We start from the raw sequence: 25,062 nt of genomic DNA on the forward strand, positions 1-25,062 counted from the left end.
AAAGACCAACCTGGACTGCGCTGCGTGAGATGAATTGGGAAGGGCATGGCGGGAAGCAGGGACACCCGTTCCTGCAGATTAAGCTGAGTGGAGGTGCAGGAAGTTCATGGCAGGAGAGGCGCGGCTGTCTTCCCGTGTTGCGGGTGGGTGAGGGGTCCGTGCGGCGCACAGACTGATGGAGAGGTCGCCGCACACCTGGGCAGGGGAAGCCTGCCACAGGAAGCAGAAACTGAGATGCCGAGCCTGCGTGGTGCCACTGTGTGCACAGCAGCGATGGAGAGCGAAGCACTCAGCCGCTCGGCCCAGTGTCTGATCCCGCCCAGGCCCAGCACCCGGGATTTCCTGCCCTTCAGTGCTTAGCATCACGTAACCACAGACAGAACTCCATACCTTCAGTCATCTTCTACTCAGATATCTTGCCCTGGATGTCAAAAGGAAAATGTAGAATCTCTCCAAACCCAAATGCACTCTTCCTTATAACTTGTTTCTTTTCCTTTTCCTCCCATTAAAAATAAAGCCAAGGTGAAAAGGGATTGGATATCTATCATGGCAAATTCTACTTAGAATATTAATTGGCTACAGTCAGATTTGATTCAACAATTTATTGTAGGCTTAGAACACATAAAAGAAGTTAAAATTTAGTAATACATCTCGCCCTTAGGCAAACTCGTAAGAACGGCTACTGAGATTAAATTAGGATGTGTACTCGCGTCTGGAAGTTTTCCAGCTCATTTCTGGTTGAACTGAACACTGGAAGAGTCAGGAGGCCTGAGCAGAAAGCTCCTCCTTGACAGACAGTGCTTTCAGGCCCATCCTTCCATGAGAACGATCTTTGGAAACTGCCCTTTTTGCATTTCCAGTTTAAAATGTCAATATTTACACTATTTCCTAGATTGCACAAAATACCCTCTCTCAATGGTCTCTTAAGTGACACTGACATTATTTTTTCTAGAATTTCTTAAAAAAACCAAAAAGCTGATTTGAGTCCTGTTCTTGGTCCACGCAGCTCAGATTCCAGAGACATTGGGTATCTGCACAGTACGACCAGCATCGTGTTCTGAGGTGCCTGTGGGGGTGTCAGGCACAGAATTTGGATACAGAAAACACAGGGAAGAACTGATCATCACCTCGAGAGCACAAGTATTTTGTAGGCTAATTTATACTTCAAGAGCGTCAGGAGACATTAGGTTTTTCCTGGGCCACTGGGTCATAAATTTGGTTGCCCATTGGAATCACCTGGGTGTTTCTTAAAAATGCTGATGCCAGGATGCCTCCCCTAGAGCCTGATCATTGGGCTGGGCTGCTGGACCTAGCAGCAGGATTTGTAAAGGCTCCCCAGGTCATTCTAATCTGCACCAGAATTCGAGAGCTCTGACCTAGACTTCCTCCTCCCCTCCTCACAGAATTGGTGGTTGACCCAAGGTCAGAACTGTAATATCTTCCTGCGCACCCCAACTCTCCGAATGGGTCCCCATCCCCCAGCCGCCCCAGAGAACAGCGCAAGAACGACTTTGCGTCATCCCACTACTTCTCCAGACCTCTGTCCACTCCCCATGGTCTGTGGGTCCTTCCAGCTGTCTCCTGGCTGGTCTTGCTCTGCCTGTCCCCATCGCCAGCAGTCCTTCAGACGACTGGAGCCAACTCCTGCCTGGCCCACCGTCCACGGTGTTGCTCACTTCTCATCACCACGCTGCCCTGGTCTCATCTTCAGAAGACTCACATCTCGCTGTGTTGCTCCCCTTCTCTGGCCTCTGTCCAGGGCTTTCCACTACATGCGATTCTGTAACATGGCGGACAGACCCTCTGGGAGCTGGGCCTGCTGCCCCTCCTTCTTGTCCCCGACAGGACAGCTCCCGGGGGCCTTTGTGCAGCTGCTCCATCACCCCTTGCCGTGCATGCCTCTGGTTTTCTCTCAGGCTGTTCCTTCTGTGTAATCTAGCTTCTCAGCCCCTTGCTTCGTCCCACTCCTCATTCAGATCTCAGCCTAAACTTCGCTTTCTCAAAATCCTGACACACTCCACAACATGGATGAACCCTGAGGATGTTTTGCCAAGTGAAATTAGCCAGACGGAAAAGGACAAATGCTGTATGATTCCACTCATATGAGGTCCCTAGAGGAGTCAAATCCATAGACACAGAAAGTAGGATGGGGGGGCCAGGGGATAGGGGTGGAGGAATGGGGGGTTATTGTTTAATGAGGGCAGAGTTTCCGTTTAGGAAGATGAAAAGTTCTGAAGATGGATGGCAGTCATGGTTGCACAACAGTGAATGTATTTAATGCCATAGAATTTTACACTTAAAAATGGTTAAGATGGTAAATTTGAGGTCGTGTATATTTCAGCACAATAAGAAAAAAATTTTCCATCACTGTCTCAGGGAATCCTTGCCTGTCCTTTGGCCTAAGTCAGAGAATCCTCACCTAGGTTCCCAGAGCTCCACCTGTCCCCATCGGAACGTTTTCCTGTTAAAGTTTCTCTATTTTACCAGACTGTAAGTAGGATGAAAGCACATTATATATTATACGTCCCACTTCATTTATCACTGTGCTCCCCTATGATTGGGAGAGTAGATGCCCGCAAAATAATTTTTGATGAATATTGAGTGAATAAATCCCAGATTTCAGTTTCCCAGCCCTCCAGTCTGAATTGCTAGGAAAAATACAATTGCTAAAATACTCATGCCATCTGGTGTTACAGCACCCAACAGGATCAGATACATCGTCCAGTCATGGTAAACGATCTCACTGGCTGCGCTCTGTGAAGCCTGAGTCTCTGATGAACCTCAAACGTAGATTGTACTGGAGCCAGGTGAACCCCAACCATCCTGAGACTGCCCTTGTTCTCTCAAATAAACAACAGGAAAATGCAAACCCATTGCTCCTTTCAGATTTTTTGAGAACACCCTATTTATAACCACTTCCTTGGTTAATGCTATGTTTTTTCTCTTCCCAAATTAGATATTTATCTTCGAAAACAATATCTACTACTGTGCACACGTCGGGAAGCAGGCCATCCGCGTGGTCTCCACTGGGAAGGAAGGCGTGATTTACAATGGCCTTAGTGACTGGCTGTACGAAGGTGAGGGCGCCGGAGGCGAGGAGCAGGGGCTTCTGTGCTCGCTGTGGGCTCCTGCTGCTGCTAGATTGGGGTTGTCTGTTGTGTCTTTTCCTTTGACTTTATTAAATTAAACTCCTGTTTCTGAGGTTCCACTAAATTAAAAAGATACCAGTGGAGCTTCAGGCTGTCAGCAGGAGCCTGAACTGTTGAGCACGCACCTGGTGACCAGGTGTGCGGAGCTTCCCAGAACCCAGGCTGCCCCTTGAAGGGCAGGTGGCATTGTACTGGGAGGTCTATTGTACCAGAAGGTGACTTCTGGGCACACGTGGGGCTGCAAGTGCTCAGGTTTCTCTACTCCCACTCCTGGAGGTAAAGTGCCTTGTTTGGCCTGGGGCAGGGGAAGCCAGAGGGCAAAGCTTCCAACAGAAGCCCATGGAGTGGCTGGTGGTCCCAAGTACCTGCACCTTGCTGGACATTTCCTACCACTGGTTCTCCTTCGGCGCCAGAGGCCTCCAGTGGGATGCATTACTCAATAACTAGAAATCTGAGTGGGAAGCTGTCTTCTTAAACATTTATAATCCGTCTCCACGTTAATGAGGCCTTTGTCATAACAATCATAATCATGTATTGACTGCCATTAGGGGCCAGGCACTGTGCCAACCACTTGATTGTCAAACACCTCATTGAACTCTGTCGTAGTCAGCTGCGGCTACCATAAGAGAATACCGAAGATGGGGCAGCTTCAACAACAAACATTTACTTCTCGATACTCTGGAAGCTGGAAAGTCCAAGATCAAGGCACTGGCAGGTCCGGTGTCTGGTGAGAGCTCTCTTCCTGGCCACACGGGCAGAGAGAGAGAGTGAGCTCTGTCTCTTCATCCCCTCACAAGGGCACTAATCCCATCGTGGAGGCCCCACCCTCATGATGTCATCACCTCCCAAAGACCCCACCCAACACCATCACCTTGGGGATTTAGGCTTCACATGAATTTTGGGGGGACACAAACATTCAGTCCATAGCGCCCTCATACAACGTTCTGAGATGAATACTACTGTTGACATTTCACAGTGAGGCACGCTGAGGGTTAGTAGTCTGCTGGGTTTACACAGGTTAAGGAAGGTGTACTGGGCAATGTCATTGTTTGAGTCCAGGATGCTTCCCTTTCTAAAACTCCAGATGTGAATCAGGGTGCTTATGTCCCAGCACTGGGCTGATAAACAGCCTACCTCCTGAGACCACCTGGTCACAGTGACAATTCCCCATGCTGGCTGCATCAAGGCGGGATCAAGGGATCCTCTGGACATTGTCAAGCCTAGGAAATCCTTTCCCTCAGTGCCGTGCATCCCTCAGGCCAGGATTCTGCATTGCTGGGGCTGTATGTATCGTAAAGTATACAGCTCACCTTTACTTCCCATCATAGTCCACTGAAGTTGCTGGAGCACAAAGTGCTATGACTTGATTTCTAAATTTTTTTAAATTGAGATCTAAGTCGTCTACAATGAAATGCACGATTATAAGGACACAGTTTGATGAGTTTGACAAATGTGTGTGTTGTGTAGCCCCATCGAGACATATACCATTCCATCATCCCAGAAAGCTCCCGGAGGCCACCACCATCCCCATGTCTGTGCAGCTCGTTTTCTAACTGACGTGCTGGAAGGGCCCCTCCCCGGTGTGGTGCCCTGGAAGCCCCTTGTTTCTTCTCACGTGGCTGCCACTGCTCAGAGCACCCAGAAGTCCAGTTTCTGGGCCTCAGAAGAATCGACCTTGAGGTTTTATTGACCTCACATGAGGGTGTCACTGGAATGAAACGGGTACTGGCCGGTGTCCTCTGTGCTCACACCGTTGTGTGAGCAAAGAGCCCTAGGAGCGGCCGGCCCTGGGTTCAGAGAGGTCAGGGCAATTACAGCCAGAAGGTCCCCAGAGAGCAAAGGCCCTGGGCTCCTGGCTCTAAGAGCCTAGACATGCTCTAGGACTAATCTCAAAAAACCCATAACCAGGAGATTTAAAATATCTTTTTTGGTATCTCCCTAATGAAATAAAAGCTGATTGCTTTGCAATTCAAGTTAAGCTTTTGCTTTAGCAAATCCACTGAAAGGAAATTTTTCTTTAAGGCATTTACACGAAATTGTATTGGTATGATAGCAGAGCCCCAAATATTTTAAATCAATCACGGTTGATGTGGCAGCTTAATCTCCTTAGTGCTGTTCCCTGGAAGGTTATATATGCTGATGCTCAGATTTCCGAAGTTGGGAGCCCAAAAGCCCTGGGGAATCTGTGTTCCTTTACTAATAATGGGAAGGTAAATGGTGAAGATGGCTTTTTTCTAATCTGTGACTTAACTCTTTCACTTCCAGACACGCCCTTAAAAAAGGGGGGCGGGGTAGATTGGGAGGAAAAATACCCTAAAAGTATTTGCAGAGGGTCTGACTCACTTGGAGCTGTGAGTTCTGAGGAGAAACTGAGCTATGTACAGAGGAAACACCCCTGCAGGCTTCAGCCTGGTTGGCAGCAAAATGCCATATTGATTTGTTTTGTTTCCAAGAAAGGATCTTAAACATATTGAACATATCAGAATATTGAGGGCCAAGGGAGAGCAGAGGGAGGAGACCCAGGAGCTGCCAGGAGTCTCCATCCTTGAGCAAAGGTTCGCACATCCTCCGAAGGAAAATCTTCCCCAGGGGACTGAAGCATCCACGTGCTGGGATGTGCCCTCGGCACCAGCTGTGAACCAGGCTGTGCGTCGCACCGATTCTCTGGACTCCCCACTCACGGTGGCCACGCACCAATGCTGATAAGCAAAATGCATATCTTCATTTCATTCTTCTGAGCAAATGTCATGCAGTGCCATAGAATTTTTACTTTAATATAAGATTAAAAACTGCTTAATCGTGCCCTACATCTGTTTCAAGGTTTACTAAAGTTTGTTATCTAGAAACTAAAATTAAGATGTTGCTAAGAGTTTTTTGAGAACTCTAAATGAGGGTTCTGTTGAGAATTCACACTTTCATGCAAGGCTTAGCCATTTTGCAAAGCTCCTAATATGTAGGCATGTGGCACAGTTGGAACTGTCCAGATTTTTATGAAAGGCTCTTTGTTACCAGTTTACAGAATTGGTTGTATTTCTCAGTTGCTGCTATTTATATTATTTCCATTTTCATACACATGAGGTAGAATGGTGCAGCACAGAATGTATGGCTTATAATTTTCCAGTAATAAGACTTTAAGTCATTAAATGTTTCAACTGAACTGTGAGACGTTCGTACCTCTATTGCCAAAGCAGTCATATGGATAATCTGAAATAAATATCATTATTCAGTGATTCGTGGCTGTCGTGAAAGGGCTGATACCTCAGTGGAAAGCTGGAATATGCCGGGGTCATTTGAGAACCACTTCTTTCCCCACATATATACAAATCCTTTTCTCCTCAACTCCTCTGAGACGGGGTGGAGGTAGGGTGGGGGCAGTGAACTTACAAAGATATTTATGGCGCACAGCCTGGAGTCATCAGGCTGGAATGACAGGGAGAGTTGAGAAAGTGGCCTAAAGGGTATTGATTTAATCTGGTTTAGTATGCATGAAACCGCAGGGCTGAATTGTAACCTGAACTAGTCTAGAGCTTCAGGGTACTTGGAAATTGTGGTCAGATCTTGGCCGGGCAGCCTTGCCCCGTGGAAGGCAGCAGGAATGATGTTTAATAAGGTCTCGGCGAGCTTCCCCAGCATCAGCTCCTCTTGCTTTGTTTTAGGACCGTTCAGTCAGGCAGGGGCTGATTGACAGTGACCAGAGGGAAAAGCACGTGAGGACAGTAATGCATACTGTTGTCCCCTTCTAGCATCCTCCCCTTTCCTGCAGCCCCTGGTGCTCCTGAGCCCACCTCCTCGCTGGGGTCACAGCCCTCTCCATGGCCCCCATGGTGATCTGTCAGCCTCCGTGGGGGCCCCCCAGCTTCCTCTCCACAGTCCCCCATGCTGACTGATGTTCACTCGGGAGCTAGTGTGGTGGAGGTGGGGATGTGGCGGGCAGGCCAAAGAAACCCTCTTCTCAGAGCTGCTGAAGTTGGGGGTATGTTTAGCGCATCCTAAGTTTGAGCTCATAACATTCTGGAAACATGCTCATGCTGTAGTCAGACCTGCCATGAAAGGCCGAGAGCTTTGCTAAGCTCTCATTCAGTGCTGCCCATTGAACCCCTGAGCCCAGTCATGGGGTCTTTACTCTTCATGCTCAAACTTTCGTCCCGAGGCTGCAAAGCCAGGATAAGACTAGGGCCTATTTTGCAGTTCTTTACACGCTTTCTTAAAGCCTCTTTTACAGTCAGCACTAATGACCTTGCAGTTTTTTATTCCAATGAGGTGCTCTTAGAGACAGCAACAAAAGGTCAGGGGGACCCCAGCTGAATAAATCTGAGTTACTTAATGATGTATGTTTTGGTGTAATTCTAAGCCTTACGATTTTGATTATTCAAGGAGGCAGGGAGTTGAGGGGGCGAATGACTTTCATGGGAAGAAACATTATTACAACGAGAGCATTTCTGGAGATCCGTGGGATGATTTTGAATTGTGTGCCACCCACAGGAAATCTATCCACCCTGTTTATCCAGATCACCCCAAACTTTCTAATTCCGTGAAAGCAAAACAAAATTGTTAAGTAATATTTCCTGTGGAATATGCCTATCGGCTTTGATTTTAAATTCATGGTTCATTAAATATTTGGTGAGCTGTGCATGCTGTGTGGTACATCGGTGCAGAGTGTCCAGGGCCCACTTCGTGCGTGCTGCAAGCAGCCCTGTCAGGTCGGACCCCCGTGATGAAGAGGACTGCCACAGTCTTCTGGCGAATAGCCTCACCTTGGACCGTCAGAGGGAGCTGGAGGATATTTGCATGCACGCCATCTTTTTATCAGTACGACAGTGTTTCTAATGCCTCTTACACTATTTTTAAAACTCCCTGACGTACATTTAGATAATGATATTTTGAAATGCTTATGGAGCCACTCTGGAGTGTAGATTCTTGATTGGGTTCTTCAAATGCTAACTGTCTCTGAAATACCTGGTTAGGGCACTTCATTTGCTGGCAGACTGCACCCAGGTAGTAGATGGAAGTGAATTTATGCACCCATTCATACATCACCCTAGCCGGACTGGTAGTTTTCCAAGAAGTTACGTGGCCAGTAGTTCAACGGACCTGGAACCACGTTCAAGCGTGGATGTTGTTATTCAAACCATAGATTTGTAGCTCCTTGGACTTAGTGTCAGCTACTTCTCAGATGGATGTGACGGGAAATCTTTGGTCAGACCAGGAATCTCTGTCAGTAAATTGCCAGAAGCTGGTGACTGGCGTCACAAAGCTCCCTCGCACAAGGGCGTGTAGCCGCGGTGGAGAGCAGGCTCTTTGCAGGGACTGTAACGGCCTTTGAATCATAGTTTCACCACCGAGAAGCCACATGAACTCAGATGAGTGTTTAACTCTGTGTCTCTGCGTTCTTGTCTGCAAAACAAAGATAACAGCAATCCATGTTCCCCAGGGTCATAATGGAAATTAAATGAGCTCATACAGGCTCGGCTCTTAGAACCCGGCCTGGCGCTCGTAAACGGCAAGGACTGCTGTTCCCACTACTGTTACTTTACCTGGCCATTTCCCCAAACTGTAAAATAGCTGGCGCCCACTTTACTTTTTCATTTAGCATCGTCAGGAGTCAGGAGCATTGTTGCCATTAATCTTTCACTAATTAATAAAGATTAACTAATTAATCTTATTACTTCACACCCAGGAACACTCAAGCCAAGAGTTGCAATTTGAACTATGTGATAAACGGACCGTTCGGTTGCGGGGATGGGGGAGTTGTTCTAGTCGACCTCGGGGTATTAGTCCAACAGTTCTCCACTCAAAAGATTATCTGACTGAAGTTGAAGTGAGACACCAGTGCACGCTGAAGAGGGACAATAATCTGCTTTTAGAATATTTAAATGGGAGCCTGTGACGTCTGGAACAGCAGCGAGGGGCCCTGCTGGATGACAGCAGCTTCGATGAGAGCAAATTAGAAATGTGATGGGGAGTTCAGTACTGAGGGCAGAACTTAGGCTTTGCAACCCAGCACCCCGCCTAATCAGATAAGGCAGGAAGGGACAGGCTCAGTCAGGCTGTGAATCACAAAACAGACGAACAAAGCGAACCCAAACACCAGCTTCATAGTCCAAAACAGCAAAGACAACCTCTCCCCAAGCTCCCACATTCCCCCCAGATCAGGTGGGGGTAGGTGGGGTCTCCCTATGGTCACTCAGGGTCCCAGGCTACCAGGGCCGCCCTTATCTCAGGCACGGCCAGTCCAGCATGCTAGGGGAGTGTTTTGGAGAGACACACACTGGCAATTACATGCTCAACCTGGAAATGACCCTGGTGGGCACTTTTGCTCACTAATTATCCAGAACTCGTCCCCAGTGCCCAGGGAGAACCAGACATGTTGAAGATGTGACGATGAAGAGTCCACATCCGGGCGGTGCTCTTGCAAACAACAGACCTCAAATCTGGGGACCACAGCAGAAGAGGAATTGACTGCAGAGATGCTGGGGATCCCTCAGAATTGATGAGAAGGTTGAGGGTCAGGTTCAGAAAGCAGCCAGAGATCAAGGGCAGCCAAGAGGGTGCCATGGAGCCAGTCTGGTTAGAATGCCTGGCAGGTGTGGGGGGCCGTGGGGGAGGATGTCGTGTGAGGGGTGCCTTGACTGCCCAGAGCACACGTGACATAGTGAGTCGCTGCAAATAGAAATGCCACGTTCTCCACATTGGCTCATCCATGTTCCAACTAGGGCAGGATATTCCGAGAAATAGCTGGCATCTGTAACTTGTTATCATTGCAAACTCACCTTATTTCATACTTAACAGCTAATAGCTGTGAGGAGAAATCAGAATCATAACCTTACATGATTGCTTCCATGGGAAGGCTGATAAATGTCACATGCCACCTTGCGGTCAGCTCCCTTCTTCTGGGCATCTCCTTGGAGTCTGTAAATTCATGGATGTGGTTCCGATGAGCAGCCCCAGACTGCAGAGGAGAGACCCAAGGACAGTCAGGCTCGGCTGAGCCAGGCTGCTGGGCGGCACTGAGACTGGTCCACGGCAAAGCCTGGGTTCTCAGAGTCAGAAGCTGAGTCTGCACTTGAATATCCAGCATTGGCCTTGCTAGTATCTTAGAAAGATGACCGATTATTTTAATTCAACGTGAAGAGAAGATCTGCTTAGATTGTGAAATCAGAAGTGAGAGAAATCTGATGGGGAAACGTTCTCTAAAGGTTCGGGAAGAATTCCCACTGATCTTGAGAAATGTTTCTCCCCATTAATTACCTAATCCTGAGAGATTTTGATAAATAATAGATGATGTTCACTGGTTATATTTTTAAAGCTTTTTAATTATGCATCAACTGGGAGATCAACACCAACACATCTTTATCTCTTTGTTACAGAGTCTTAATGAAATTTGTGGCTGAAATCCTTGATGCCCTTGAGAAATCCAATTCCTTTTAGCCTTTTCTGTCTTCTGAAATTACTTAAGGACGTTAGGCCATTACCCTGTTGTTGAGAGTTTTGTTAATACACTTCTACTGAAATGGACACGGCGGATGCTGGAAGGAAGACCGGCTCCCGGCTCATGTGTACTTCAGATGATTTAATATGCAACTCAGATGCCCGATTCCAGCCTTCGCTCTTTTGCTGTTAAACCTGTTTCCTAACATCTTTGGGCAGTAGTTTCTTTTTCTTGTTCTGAAAACATCTCTGGGATGGACTAGGTAACTCTAACCTCCCTTCTATCATCAACGTTTTCATATTTAAGTGTCAGTGTCGTGAACGCACAGCGTGATGGCGTGAAGTCTGTATTCCTGCCAGATGACTTTGCGATGACATCTTCACCTGTCTTCACCTTTGCTTGGTGGTTGTGCTGGAGTAAAGCTCCACAGCACATGGGTATCTTGTTATCTCCGCTCCGGTCCCCTCTCCTGCACGTGGGACATTTGTGTATAGGGAAGAAATTGACCGGCTGATTCTGATACACCTTCTCCCTACCCCCCCATGCAATCATCTGCTCTAGAGGAATCAGCCTGCTTCTCTCTCTTTTACCCACTTTTTCCTTTCTTTCTATAAAATTTGCATGATTACTATAACTTTTCTCTGTGCTAAGGGCTTCCCTTGGGAAAGTGCATGTGGGTGAAATGACAGCTCACCTTCCCCACCTCAGAGCAACCTGAGCTTGGAATCATGGAGAAGACTTGGGCTTGTCACTGATTCTCTGAACTAGGACCGGTGAGTGGAAGAAGAGGCGAGGATTAGGTTTCAGGTCACTTTCGTGTTCCTACTGAGCTTCCCGCAATGGAAGAGGCTGTCCTGGGAAGCTCGAGCAGAGGGAGGTCACTGCCTTTCTGTCGGGCTGTCCTAAAGTGATTCCTGCACTGGACGGAGGTCAGACACACAAGCCTGGTGTCTCCAATCACATAAGCTTGTGATCCTGAGCCCCCGAGTCCGTCCCAGAGCCCAGGGGCCCAGCAGTCCCCAGGGAGGCAGAGCATCCGCTCCCTCCTGGCTCACCTGATGGGTCAGCCCCTCCCTAGTGCACAGTGCATCCACGCAAGGCCAAAGCCCATCCATTCGATGGAAAATGAGGACCTGAGCCTGGGAACTACCCAAGGGCCAGCTGTCCACAAAGAGGAGGTGACCTTTCAGCCCTTATTGGAAAAATATCCACCCAGCACCTTGTTCTTTTTGCAGGAATCAGTCCATCTGGCACTTGCTTTATTAAAAGAAAAACCAGGCAGCTGTGTGGACACTGAGCTGCACAGTGTTGGGATTTTAAACAGACGTTCCTGGGAAGATGCCCGGCCGGGAGGGTGCTGTGTCACTTCTCGGAGGAAGCAGGCTCACCCAGCCCTCCAAACCACAAGGCCTCCTGGAGGGTTCTAGATCAACTCTCTCTCCTCAGCACCCTGTTTTCAGTTCCTTGATGTGTCTGGCTGAGACTGTCTTGATCACACTCTCACCTCCCTTTCTCCCCATCACACTGTTTCCATTAAAGCTTCGTCTCACCCACCACCAGGCGGTTTCTCTCCAGATGCCTGTGCCCACGTCTCTAGGCAGACAGGAGGGATGTGAGGAATCTGCACATAACAAAACCCATTCCGTAAGGAAGATATTCCAAGACTTGGCAAGAGCCTGCACAGCCCTCATTCTCTCAGGAATTACATGTCAAATCTCTGCTCTGTGCCAGCATGGATTAGTCACCATGAGAACACAGTGCCCAGCACACTGAGCCTTTGTGAAGTAGACAGAAGGGAGGGAGATGAGAGAGGTACAGGACACGGCCCCCTCCTCAAGGAATCGACAGGTGGCAGTCCGACTGGGGAGCTGAGGCCACCCGTGTGAAACAAGTTCTCCCTTGCCTCATCCAGGTACACATTCCTGCATTTACTCTACCCCAAATCCCCTATGGGTCCTCACGGGAAACAAAGGTGCTCTATGATCTGGACCTGCCTTCAACAAGTTTATATAATGCGAGATGGTATTTAATCAAATTCTAATTATATGGTACAAGACCCCAATTTAGACACTTTTAGCAGAATGATTTATTCTGATATGAGACCATAGAAACATGAAAATCAGAAAACCAAGCAACCATTAATCCATTAATTTGAGAGCTAACTCTTTAAACAATTTTTCCAAATGTCCTTCTCTCAAGATATTACCAGCACATCGTTCCCAATCTCTTTTCCAATTTCTCCCATTCAGTCTCAGATTTGAGATCCTGTAAGATGTGACCCAGCAGAAGCTTGTCCTGATATTGAGACTTGTGAAACAGCTGGGGAAACAGTGACGGTTAGAAAATTTACAGCTGTCCCCTACATCATCACATCCCTGGGGATGCGACACACAGCGGAAAGACGGGAGTATTCCGGGCCTCCCCTTCTGGCTCTGATGAATGAAGCTTTCCCTCCATATGCCAGGGCGTGGAAGGTGGGCACTGTGGCCACTCCCGCTCTGCCAGACATCCAGCGCTTCCAGCCGCTGGCCTCCCGGCTGCTCTGGCAGGAGTGCTGGGGATCCCAAGAGCCTCCAGCACTGAGGGATAGAAGGTCAGACCTCAGGACTCGGCAACCCCTCCCAATACTCAGCATGCCAGAATTCCCCTTTATTCCCAAGCCAAATTAAGGTTTCCTTGGACTCTTCAGGGAGCATAACATACCGTACTTCGATAGCCGTACACATTAAAAGAAAATAAAGCTAGATATGAGAGAGAAATAGTCATGGGTGGTTATGGCTGACAAGTGCAGAAGCACGGGTCGGGGCAGATGTCTTGCTAACAGCCACAATTTGTGCAATTGCTTTCCTGGCTCCAGCTTTGCCATTTTATCTCTAGGGTGTTGGGGATGCGGACTCTCTTTCTATGTGCTAGGGTTTTCTATAATTACTTTTGTTTCATTGTAGCATTTAACTGAGTCTGGAAAAACCATCATTAAGGGAAAAGAAAGCTGAAAGGGGAATTGAACACTATGTGAAAGGGACCTTTCAGGCTGTGGGCAGGCAGCCTTTCCAGAGTAATGGGCCTTTATTGACTCTGATTCAGATGACACAGGAATGTGAAAAAAGGAACTGATTTTTTCTGTACTGTCATCTCCCAAAGCAGGTGATGCTAAAACAGATGACACTCAGCTAGAGATGAGGAGGGAGCGTGTGTGTGTGTGAGAGAGAGAGACAGACAGACAGAGACAGAGAAGCAGAAAGACAGAAAGGCAGGTTTCAGATCAGCTGCTCAAATACCTACTTTAGCAAAAGTTTGAAGACCTAAGGTTGACTTGCCCTCAATCTTGCTGTCTCTTTTTGGCATTGCTGGAGTCTTAAAATACTGCCCTTCATGTCCCCCTGGATGGAGTGTGGCTGAGAGGCCTTTGTGTGGCAGATAGATTTGCAGCCAGTCATCCACACCTGTCAGCTGGCTGGGCACCATCAAAAGCTGGGGCTGCCCACCCCACAAAAGCAGCTGCTGGAAAATTTCCTACCTAAAAGTCTCCAGCCCCGCAGAGAAGCACGTGTTGTCTTTTTTCCTCCAGTGTGAGAGAAAGAGAAAGGGAGAATTAAGGCAGTCTGTCAGAGTGCTTGGAAAAGCTGCAAATTAGCAGCCTGTAAGGTTCTGATGAAAACCCGGGCGATCCTGGCCATGGGACCGAACGTCCAACCCGCGCTTGGTTTCTCCCTCACTGAGGCGAGGGCGGGATGCTGCCCCCTGGTGGCGGGCCGGGGCACGTCGGGCGCGTGGTCTCTGCTCCAGGGTTGGTTTGCTGGAATTGGCGGATCTCTCTGATGATGATGAGATGTTCGCGGAGTGTAATATGCAAATCACACGGCGCTGATTAGTTGGGGAAGCTGCGAGCATTGCGAGGTAAAAGCTCCATTTGCCTCCTGGCTTGACAGTCACTATTTCTTTTTTAACCCCCATTTAATTCTGCTTTCAGCACCTCGGATAAAATATTTAGCGGCAGGAAAAAGGCAGCAGATGCAAGCGGGGATAAATAAGATTTTCTGTATTTAGAATGAGGCCATTTATTTCCGAATATAGATCTGTCAGGCATGTTATTTATGTCTTTTGCAATTTTCCAGGACCCAGATTTCTCAGGGCGCTTCGGTTCTCCCCAATATGAATAGCAGTGGGGGTGTCGGAGCAGGCACTCACTGACAGTCAGAACCCACCGGGACGTTTTCTTTAGGAATGAACCTGAGCCCCATCTCACTGTCTGCTCTCTGTTTTATCTGTGTCTCGCCTCGTTGAAAGATGACAGTCTGCAATACGGACGTTACTCAGGCAGATGGGTTCTCCAAATGGTGAACCACAGCCTGAACTGCCAGACTCTGCAAAGCACAGCAGGAAATCGGCTGTAGGCTGGTTCTCTGGTTGGCCCCTCGGTGTCCCAGAAAGAGCAGGGAAGCCAGAATCAAGACGCTGAGCCGGGCTCTGCCTTCCCCCATCCTGCGATTCTGGTTAAATGACTGTCTCCTCGAGGAGATCTCCACTCTGCCACTCCTCAAAGCTGGAGTGGGCACCACATGACACCTGGAGTCAAATCCAGCCTCCGGTTCTTCTTTTGAGCAAGTTATCAACACCCCTGGGCTTCAACTTTCTCCTCTGTAGAATGGGACAACAGAAGCAGACCCACAGGTTGCTAGACTTACCGTGGAAAGGTCGCAGTGTCTGGCATACTGTGCAGGTTCAGTCGCTAGCGGGCTGGATGACATAGCAGGCTGAGAACGCGCGCCCTGCCCATCCCGCTCAGTTATGGGGAAGCTCAGAGGACACGGGCCACCTTAGTACCAAAGTCAGAGTGTGAGCTGGTTGCGAATATTGTTGTTCCTGCAGCATTTACCAAGGAGAGAAGAAGAAACCAGATTGGGAGAAGGATGAGCTCAGGGCACACGTGAGTGAGGGTCTGAGAGAAGGCGGAGAACATTCCGGCACATCAGTGTCTCAGGAAGACCTAGGAGGAATGGCTGAGACAGGTCCCCTCTTCATGGCAAGGCACCTCCCTTCTGAGTTCCAAAGGCACAATTTTGGAAAATCACCAAAATGCCATCCACTCTAGGATTTAGAATCCCCCAGGAAGCCCAACAAGGCCCCCCGCTTCTTTGACCAGGGTGACAAAGCCCTCCGCATGGGAGAAAGGGGAGCTCCTGAGCTTACAGTGAGGATGCGGCCCTGAGTGGAGCCTGCCCTCTCTTCGTGTCATTGGGAGCCTGATCCAGTGGGGGGCTTTTTGACAAAGTCCCTCCCTTGTGAGATCCACTCCCCAAGCTTGATGGTGCCATTCTGTTTTGGGAATCCCCACCAGAAGTACTAGCAAATGCTTTCAGGCTTCTGGAAATTTCTACCTGATTATTTTATTCATAAAGTGGTTGTAGCAGCCAGGATGCCTTCTGCCCCTTTGCCTTTGACCACACTCAGCCACAAAGCGTTAGGAGAAGGCAGAGCATAGCAATGGTTTGCTCGATTTCAGACTTTTCTATGCTGTTGAGATTTGGCAAAGGGAGAATTCACTGTGACTGTGGCTTTTCTCACTATAAAAAGAAGTTGAAATTTTCTGCCAGCTTTTGAACAACATTGAACAGAAGATTCATTCAAAGCACTGGAGAGACAGCTGATCCTATAAAACACACCTAAAATATGCTCTCTTTATCTGGGAAATGAACTCCCCAAGAGGATGGGAAACAAACCATCCGAGTCCTCCTCTAACTCAAGGGTACACTCTCTTATCAGTGGAATTCTGTCTCCTACCCCCGCTTATGCACAGAGCCCAGCAGGACCTTGCACGTTCTGCTCCATTTAGAGCTGATAACATGAACTATAATCATGCAAGTTTATCTGGGAAGGAAAACGTTGGAAGAAGGCAGCAGAGAAGGTAAAGAAAGACCTGTCTTTGCAGAAAACAGTGTGGAGAAGTCACATGCTCATTCAGAGTGATCGCCCCTCAGCCCCGCCATCACAGGGCCTGTCTGCTCCATCAAAGGCAGAAGTTCATCCTACCAGTGTGTCACCGAAGAGCTGTTTGTAATTGGCCCTGTACCATGTCATCTCCTTTCCAGGGCTATCTGCCTGACAGTGTAGATATTTTCATTTTACTCCATAAATTGGATCTAAAATCATAGGTTCTTAAAATGTTGCAAACCCAGTGTTGTGCAGAGCACAAGCTGAGCATCCGGGGAAATGTGGCATGGTGGGGAGAGACAGGGCCGTGGAGTCTGGCAGCCCTGGACTGCCCCTCCCACTTACCAGGTATATGAACTCGAGCGAATTGATTCCCGGCAGGAGCCTTGGTCTCCTTGTCTATGGGATGGGTATAGCCGTGTCTACCTTGTGGAGCCTTGGTGAAAATCATGATGACGTGCAGTGTCGAGCGCTGCCACTTGTTTCTTAGGCACTCAGCAAATTGTAGCTATCAGTACTTGTGTCGTCGCCGTTAGAAAACACCATATGTTAGCAAAAAATAGAACAGTTTCTCTTTTCTGACACTGAATAAGTACCCAAGATCTTCACAGAAGCAAGCCTTCATCTCTGCTGTTAGCACCGCCCACGAGAATAGAAGAAACAGTGTTCTCACAGCCCCGGGAAGCGGGGACAGTGCATAGTTATCAGTTGACACTCTGGTGGTGTCTGTGTAACGTGCGGGAAGATGTATAATAAAAAGCAAGGCATCTCACAAGCTATAGGTAGTATTATCAGTAGTAATTGCTGCCTTCTTGAGTGTCACGGCTCCAGGCAGATCTGTTTGTAGTCATTCAGATTTACTGATTGACTGTGATGATGAGCCATCAGTGAAGGTAGTGTCCATTTGGTTTGCTTATGTAAGGAGTCTGATATGAAGAGAAGAGACCTGGGACCCAATGCCTCACCCTTCCCACGTTCTCAAAGAGGGATGAAGGAGGCGACCGCCCGCTGGCGACGTAGGGGAGCCACAGAAAGGAGTGATGGGGGTCCTGGTCAGCAGTATGGGAGGGCAATGAATTCAACGAAGCGCTCAGGCAGAATGTGGGGTTCCTCTGTCCAGGCCCAGCCCGGAGCCCTTCTCCTCCCGTCTCGACAATGTCCTCTCCTGTCCCTGCCCACACCCAGCTCCCTGTGGGCGAGAGCCTGGAGGGAAACGGAGCCCAGAGCTCACGTCCACAACATTCTCAACACCGGATGGCGCAACGGGAATGGCTTGATAAATGCTCTGACTGGAACGATCACCCTATGGGGCATCATGCAGCATGCCATGCAGAAAACCCAGTGTGCCATGGGACGGGGAAAGCCCTGGGTTTCTGTGACTTTAACACTTGGCAAGCACCCTTCTGTACTTTGTCTCATTTGAGTTCCTCACATAGTGGGGGGAGCAAGAGCCAGGCTTTGCTCTTTCCATCTCAGAGGTGAGGGATGTGAAGTAGGAGACTTGTTTAGGGCCCGCTAGTTAGTGCCCTGGTTGGAATGACTCTCATGCAGAGTCACTGGGGGTGGGCTGAGGGTGGGGTCAGTAAGGGCAGGTTTGCGGGACTTGGTTTATTCCAGATTGCCCATGTGTTTCAAATTGCAGGTTATGCACCAGTCATGAAATCGCTTTAATGAAATAGGATGGTCTTGACGAGGATAGAAACTTTAATGAAAAGGGGTAAAATGGTATGGGATAGAAAAGATCAGAATGTATTAGAAACATAAGAATGGGTAATGTTTCACAAGCCTGTGGTCCTGATGGGTGTGTGACTGTGATGGTGGGTCGTGGTCAAAGACAATGATGGCAGCTGACATTGATCGTTACAGAGGATGACCACCCAAGTGTTGAATGGCTAAAGGGAAGCTTGTCCAGAGGTGAACAACCTTTGGGGAGGTGGTACAGGCGTTCCTCGTTTCCTCCACGTGGAGTCCTCCAAGGATAGGAGGTGAGAGTCATAGCCTATTGAAATGTGGACACAGATTCAGTTTTCTCTCAGCCGGGACCACCTCTCAGAGAGGACCCACTCCAAGAGCTGTCTGCTCCTGAGCACCCCACTTCCCTGTGACTACAGACCCAACAGTGCCATGGGTCTGAGCAGCATCATGAGCAGAAAGCAAGCAAGGGCAGGAGGAAACACAGCCAAGCGTTGAGTATGCCAGGGGGGCCTGGAGGCAAAAGGCCCTTCTCTCTCCCCCGTGAGTGGGCTGCTCCCTGGGCGATGCTGGCTACAGAGGAGGGAACCACGCACAGGGCAGGGCTCAGACAGCCAGGAGTGTGTTTCTTTTCTCACCCTCTGCCTCTCCCCGTGCTCCGTGTCTGTTACCCCACTGGGCAGGTCTCACCAGCCGAGTTGGGATGTCTTCATTTAAAGCCAAGTCTTTAAATAGGACTCACCCTCTGTGCGTGCCCAGCTCCCCGAGCCACCCCTCACACTGCACAGGCCATTTCCTCTTGAAATCATCTCTGAAATGCCAGTCTCACCCACCCGACTCCAGGCCCCCTGAGACCAAGAGCCATTCCTTATTTATTTTATCTCCAGCACTCGGCGCAGCCCAGGATAGAGGAAGGCTGGGGCGATAAGGATTCATCCAAGTGAACTCACTAAACTGTAACAGAGCAGGGCTGGAGAAGAGAAGGGAAAGACTTGTTTTCAGTAAGGCATTTGGATTTCAAATAAGATGATGATGAGCAAATCCAGATTGAAGGAGACCATGGGGGAGAGACGTGGCAGAGAGCTGGGAGGCCTGGGCCAGGCCTATGAGGTCTGTGTGAACCTGGGGGCACTTGTGGGCTTCTCTGAGCCTCTGTTTTCTCATCTGTGAAATATGTTGGGCTGAAGTCCCTTCTGCCTTGAAAGCCAGAGTTGGGCGATTTTCATCTGGGTCACAGGATAGGTGAGATCTGGCTATTTAGAATGTATCCTGGGTAGAAGAGACAGTGTGAGCCAAACAGAAAGAAACAGAAACAGTTGTAGGACCATGAGCCATGCCAAGGTGATTGGCTGAGACCACATTTTGAGGGCTTTGGCCTCCAAAGGGCCACATGTGGTAGAATTTCTAGCAGGGGCATCAGCACAGTGCCACCATCCCATATCCTGCACACACACCCACTCTCCAACTCAGCAGTCACTCCAATGGCTGCAGTAGCCTGTGAGTGAGTCTGCGCTTGTCAATCTCCCTTCCAGAAAGGAGTAATGCCCCAGACAGCAAACCCATGCTCCGGGCCCCGTATGGCCCTGCCCTGACACGCATCTACCTGCACCCCCTCCCAGAGAGTGAGGAGTCCACAGCACCGAGGGAACCAGAGCCAGTGCCCATCCACTGTCCAGACCATAGTCAGGTCCTCACAACCCCAGAAATCCCTGCCCAAATGGCCCCGAGTGGGATTCGGGACATGTGCCACCCTCTTCTCTCTTTGTCCTCCCAAGGGTGGAGCATGCTGCTGGTGTGAGGGCCGCCAGGCCCAAGGATGGGCCAAGGGATGGCTCCTCAGGGAGCGTGGGTGGGCAGTCACAGCTGTATTCACCTGGTGCCGGGTGGAGGTGGGATGGGAGTCAGCCCGGCTCTCCCTTCCTGCCACTGTCTGGGCAGACTCTGAGGGGTCTGAAAAATTCACCACCGTAATGAGCTGGAAGACCAGGTTCAAAGTTGGAATTCTCAAAGTAGGAAGCTAGAACACCCTTTATTGGACAGTTTGTCACCCCCCTGTATGACCTTTACATATTTGGGTATATGGCACACGGCCCATTCGTACTCTCGCCCCAGGGAGATGAGGAGGGACCTGCAGAGGGGGCGGAGGAGTTCACTATAATGAGGAGGAGGGTGAGAAGGCAGTGGCAGGAAGCGTGAGTGATCAGAGAGGTGATTGTCGTTGCTGTTACCGTTATAAGATGGGAGACGTTACAACGTGTGTGCTGATGAGAGTCACCCAAGAGAAGGGGAGACGCTGATGCTATGAGAGAGAGTCGACAAGTGAGTAATCCTTGAGCAGGATCCAGGCCACAAGTGGAGGGTTGGCCTTGGTTAAAGACAGGGACAGTTCATCCAGGATAACTGGAGGGAGGGTGGAGTACAGCTGTCCCAAGTCAAGGAGGCCACAATCTGGGCCTAGAGGCTGGAGGGATCTGTGGCATGGTGCCGCTGCCGGCCCGGAGGTGAGCCTTCGGGTGGTCAGGTACCACGTCAAAGGCAAGGGAAAGACGTGGTGCACAGATGTGGCCCCAGTGAATGGAGTCCTGCCTTTGTTTCTGTTCATCTGGGTTTAATTCAATTCAAGCCATCTATTGGGCGCCTGCTGTGTGCCGTGCACCATGCTGGGCAGTTTGCGCTCCACCCTGGGGGTGTTCCTTGATGGACCTGAGGAGCTCTGGACGCACCGGGACTGATGGCGTCCGAAGGAGCTGGGGAGTTCCAGGGCAGCATTGCCCCCGGAGATGGCCTGGCTCCCCGGCTCAGCCCAGGCATTCTCCTCTGCCTCCACACTCCAAATCTTACATTATCTTTTTCTGAACACCTGTTGAACTGAAATTTAGTCCTAAATTGTTGGGTTGCCAAGTTACAAACCAGGAATAAATGGGTGGTTTATGGAATTTGTGTCATTATTTGGTAATCAAAGGTAATCTGAATCGATTATTTACCTGAACGCAGAGCCCACTCCCTGTGCCAGGGCTGGCACTGAGTGTATGATAAGACCCAGCAGATATCTGTTGATTTACCGCTGTCATCCTCCTGCTAAAGCCTTGGCGCTCTCCCCTCAAGCAGCGGATGGCAACCACTGCAGCTGCTTCTAAAGGGTGGGGGGCGTTTCCATGGAGCCATCGCCCCACATGCGCTCTCTCCCCTTCGTAAGCACAGCCTGTGCTTGAGAAAGAGCCGTCCAGCTCAGGGGCACGGTCTGGGCTTAGAGCAGAATAAAGCTCACGTGCCCATCTGGAGCGGGTGCCCTCACCTCTTCGCCTAATGCACAGTCCACGGGGCTGCTTCCGTTCCAGGCTATGGCAGTAATCCCAGGAGATTCAGAGGACGGAAGCAGGTGGGGACGGCATGGGCTGTCGGGAATGGCTTCGCCCTGAGCTCAGGGGTTTGTCTTGCTTTGCCACCTTCCATTATCCTCCTTCTCCAGCTGCATCCTCGGAATAGCGTGGCCACCTCCTGTGACCACACCTGTGGTGACGGGGTCCTCCATCCTCCTCACTCACACAGAATTCTTGAGCTGTTTCCCCGTAGCCAGGATGTATCTGTACAAGTCGAAAGGCAGACTCGTGTTCTTTGAACAATAGAACCAAGAATAATTAATAATTTGATGCAATTGGGTTTAGAAACCATTCTGAGTACTGTTTATAATTTCGTTATTAACCTTCCCCTTTAAAAAAAAAAGCAAAAAATTGAGACCTAATTTCATGTCTAATACACATTGTTTTTGATAGCCATTACTTTTAAAATGTTTCACTGATATTAAGAAATAATTATGCAGAGTATCTCAGACTGATTAAGGTGACTATTTTTCTGTAAGGATTTTCTTTGAAAATATCTATTATAATGAGCTTTACTGCAGTGCATCCTGAGAGGAAATATTATTCTCATCATATAATTTTAAAGCTAAAGCCAACATATAAAAGAAATGTTACATATAATTTCAAGGCTATAATTTTGCTTTGTAGCGAAAAATTCTAAGTTTCCAGAGAGGACAAAGTAGAGTCAGCACTTTTCAGAAACCCTTCGTAAATACAAACTGTGGTAAATCTCAACTGGCAGTTAGGTCACCATCCAATTAAAATTCCAATTTCAGAAACTCAATCATTTTTAACTTTCTCCTGAATATTAACAGGATGATTAGCTTTGGCAAAATACCAGGAAGAAAAACATAACTAAGGAAATTAAAAATCATTATAGAGTTGAGAATACATTTTACCTAAGACACTAAACCAATCACTGTATAGATTATTAAATTAATATCGAAGTCAGTAAGAGTATTATGGAGGAACATTCTCTTTGTGTCAATTGAACACATTTCAGGAGCTGAATTTAAAACAATTTTTAGCCCGTATCAGGGCCCAAGTGGCCAGCTGTCTCCAGGCTGCCTGACTGCCCGGCTGTTGGCCTTGTGGAGAATAGTCTTGGATGAGTGATTTGAGATCTACTGGAAGTCCCCACGGCCACAATCATTTTCATTCATCTTCAGAGGCGTGCACAGGCTCTGGGCTTGTGGTGGGAGAGAAGGTGAGAAAAGCAGACTGGAGATGGGAGCACACCAAAGAGAAATGTCATCTCTTTCAGTATTTTCCATGGATGTGCTCCTTTCCTGTACTACCTGTGTGATTTGAGCAAATTATTTAAACTTTTTTTCCCTTTAATCCATAAGGGAAAAATAAAGATAACAACAGTACCTACCTGGAGTGGTCGTTTTGAGGATTAAGTGAAAACGTACTGAAACATGCACACACAGGCACACAATGTAAGTTCTGATCAGAAGAAAGACCATGTCCCATGTCACCCAGGCCCAGGGTTCGTGGAGGGGGTCACAGTGAGGCGCCTCGGGCATCAGAACACAGCAGACTGGTCGTCACCATTCCCCGTGGATCAGCCCTGCCTTCCCAGCGTTACTCTCCCCCTCAAAGTTTTTTATTATAAAAAAGAACAGTGGCGAGGACTTGAGCGAGGCTTGTCTGTTTGGGTTGTTTTGCTGCAGAAGAAACATAATTTTTGCAGGTGCTCTACAAAATGAACAATGAAAAAGCCCACCGCCCTTCTTGGCCCTGATCGTCCGGTGTCCCCTGCGGCTCTCGTTCCAGGGAAGGCTGCGATAATCCCTGCTGACCCCTGGAGGAGAGTGAGCCATTTGCTCGCCTTCTCTTCTCCAGCGACCCAGACCAACAAGGGTGGTTGACAGTGAAACTTCCCCTGATTGCAAGGTCGAGGGTGTTCTGTGACTGGGTGCCTCGGCAGAGGCCAGATGGCTCAGCAGTGACTCACTCTTGGCCTCCACATCCATCTGGTCCTATCCTAGACCCGTCTTCCATTTGAGCTTCTTCTACTCGCTCACTTGGGCCCCTCACCATCTATCTCCAAAGCCCCAGGCTGCCGTGCAGTTCCATAACAATAACAGATGTTTTATGGCACCTGCAGGTTACAGGCACTAGGGTCTTGATGTGGAATAACTACTATAACTCTTACAACAACAGCCTAATGAAGTAGATACCCATTTTACATCCCGTATTACAGAGGAGGAAACTGAGACACCAGATGCCAAGTCATTTGCCTAAGGTCACACAACCTGGGAGTGGCTGTGCCAGAATTTGAATCTCAGAAGTCTAGCTTGAGAGTTCATTCTCCTGAGCACGCACACCCGACCACGTAGGGCAGGATGATGTTCATACCACTCCTGTAAGCCTTCAGTGTCCTCCCAAATCTCTCTCCAGTAAGCTTTCTAGGATGGTCCTGGTCACTTGCCATGCTGACCTCCACCTGAGTGTAGCACTCTGTGATACTTGATTTTGCACATGCCGCTCATTGAGCAATTAGAGATGAACAAAGGACAATGCGGTCAGCCTGGTCAACACCATCCCTCTCCTGTCCACCTCTCCTCCCTCCAAGGAACAGATGCAGCCTCTCTCGTCCCCGCTGTGTGTGAACGTGATTTGCACAGTATCCGCAAAGGCACCTGCCTAACGCCTACTGCTCAGTATGTGCGCGTTCCCTCCTCTCTCCTGCACGGTCCCCCCAGCCCCCACTCAAATGCCATGCAAGACAGAAATTGGACCAAGAGGCCTTTGTTTCTTAGGGTCTTGAATGACTTTTTAAACATACGTCGTCATCTTGCAACAAGAGCGCCTTCTCACAGCGGCTGCCTACACTGAGGATGTGGGAGGCCAGACATTTTGGTCCGAGTCTTGTTTTTCCTCATCCGTGGTAAGGTTTTCTCCCCTTCGTCGGTCAAACCCTATAGTAAAAGCCGATTTCCTCTGTCTTTTCTGTTCTCCAGAGCGTGCATCTCAGTGCTTGTCATGGGGCTGTAGTCGGTGGGATGGAAAATCCTGGGCACAAAAACAGGGAATGTTGACACAAAACAATGGCTTCTGATCACACTCATGAATGCCAGCATATTTAGGGCTTTTGAGTTCAGTGGCGGCTGTAGGTCACTTGAAGGTCACCTCCACTCTGTGGGGAGGATGGTGTGCAGATCAGGAGATGGCTCAGAGAGGTCACGAGTGGCCAAGGAACAGGTGGCTGAGTATGACCTGAGCACACATCCTCACCAAGTGCCATACCCTCTCTCTGCATCCCGTTCCCCACAAACGGGGCCCCCAGTGGCCAGACTTACTTTCAGGCTGTTCTAAATTCACACTGTTTTCCAGCAAATGCAGCCTCCTGCAGCCTTGGCAAACCTCTGCTGGTCGTTGGTGGTTACTTTTCCAAGAGCTCAAGAAATAGTATCATGTTCCATCTGGTGACAGGCATTCTAGAATCCGCTCAGAGGAAGCTCAGTCAACATTCTAGAATCCACTCAGAGGAAGC

General features: G+C 49.0%; 1 protein-coding gene across 1 annotated transcript in view; it reads left to right on the plus strand.

Moving 5' to 3' along the window:
• DPP6 (dipeptidyl peptidase like 6) overlaps nucleotides 1-25,062 on the plus strand; it is a 753,509-nt gene that overhangs the window by 609,796 nt on the left and 118,651 nt on the right. Inside the window, exon 8 of the mRNA XM_046670129.1 lies at nucleotides 2,957-3,077. Coding sequence (XP_046526085.1) covers nucleotides 2,957-3,077 — 121 coding nt within the window. The remainder of the gene's footprint in view (nucleotides 1-2,956; nucleotides 3,078-25,062) is intronic.

Source organism: Equus quagga, chromosome 8 (assembly GCF_021613505.1).
Source record: "Equus quagga isolate Etosha38 chromosome 8, UCLA_HA_Equagga_1.0, whole genome shotgun sequence".
NCBI lineage: Eukaryota > Metazoa > Chordata > Mammalia > Perissodactyla > Equidae > Equus > Equus quagga.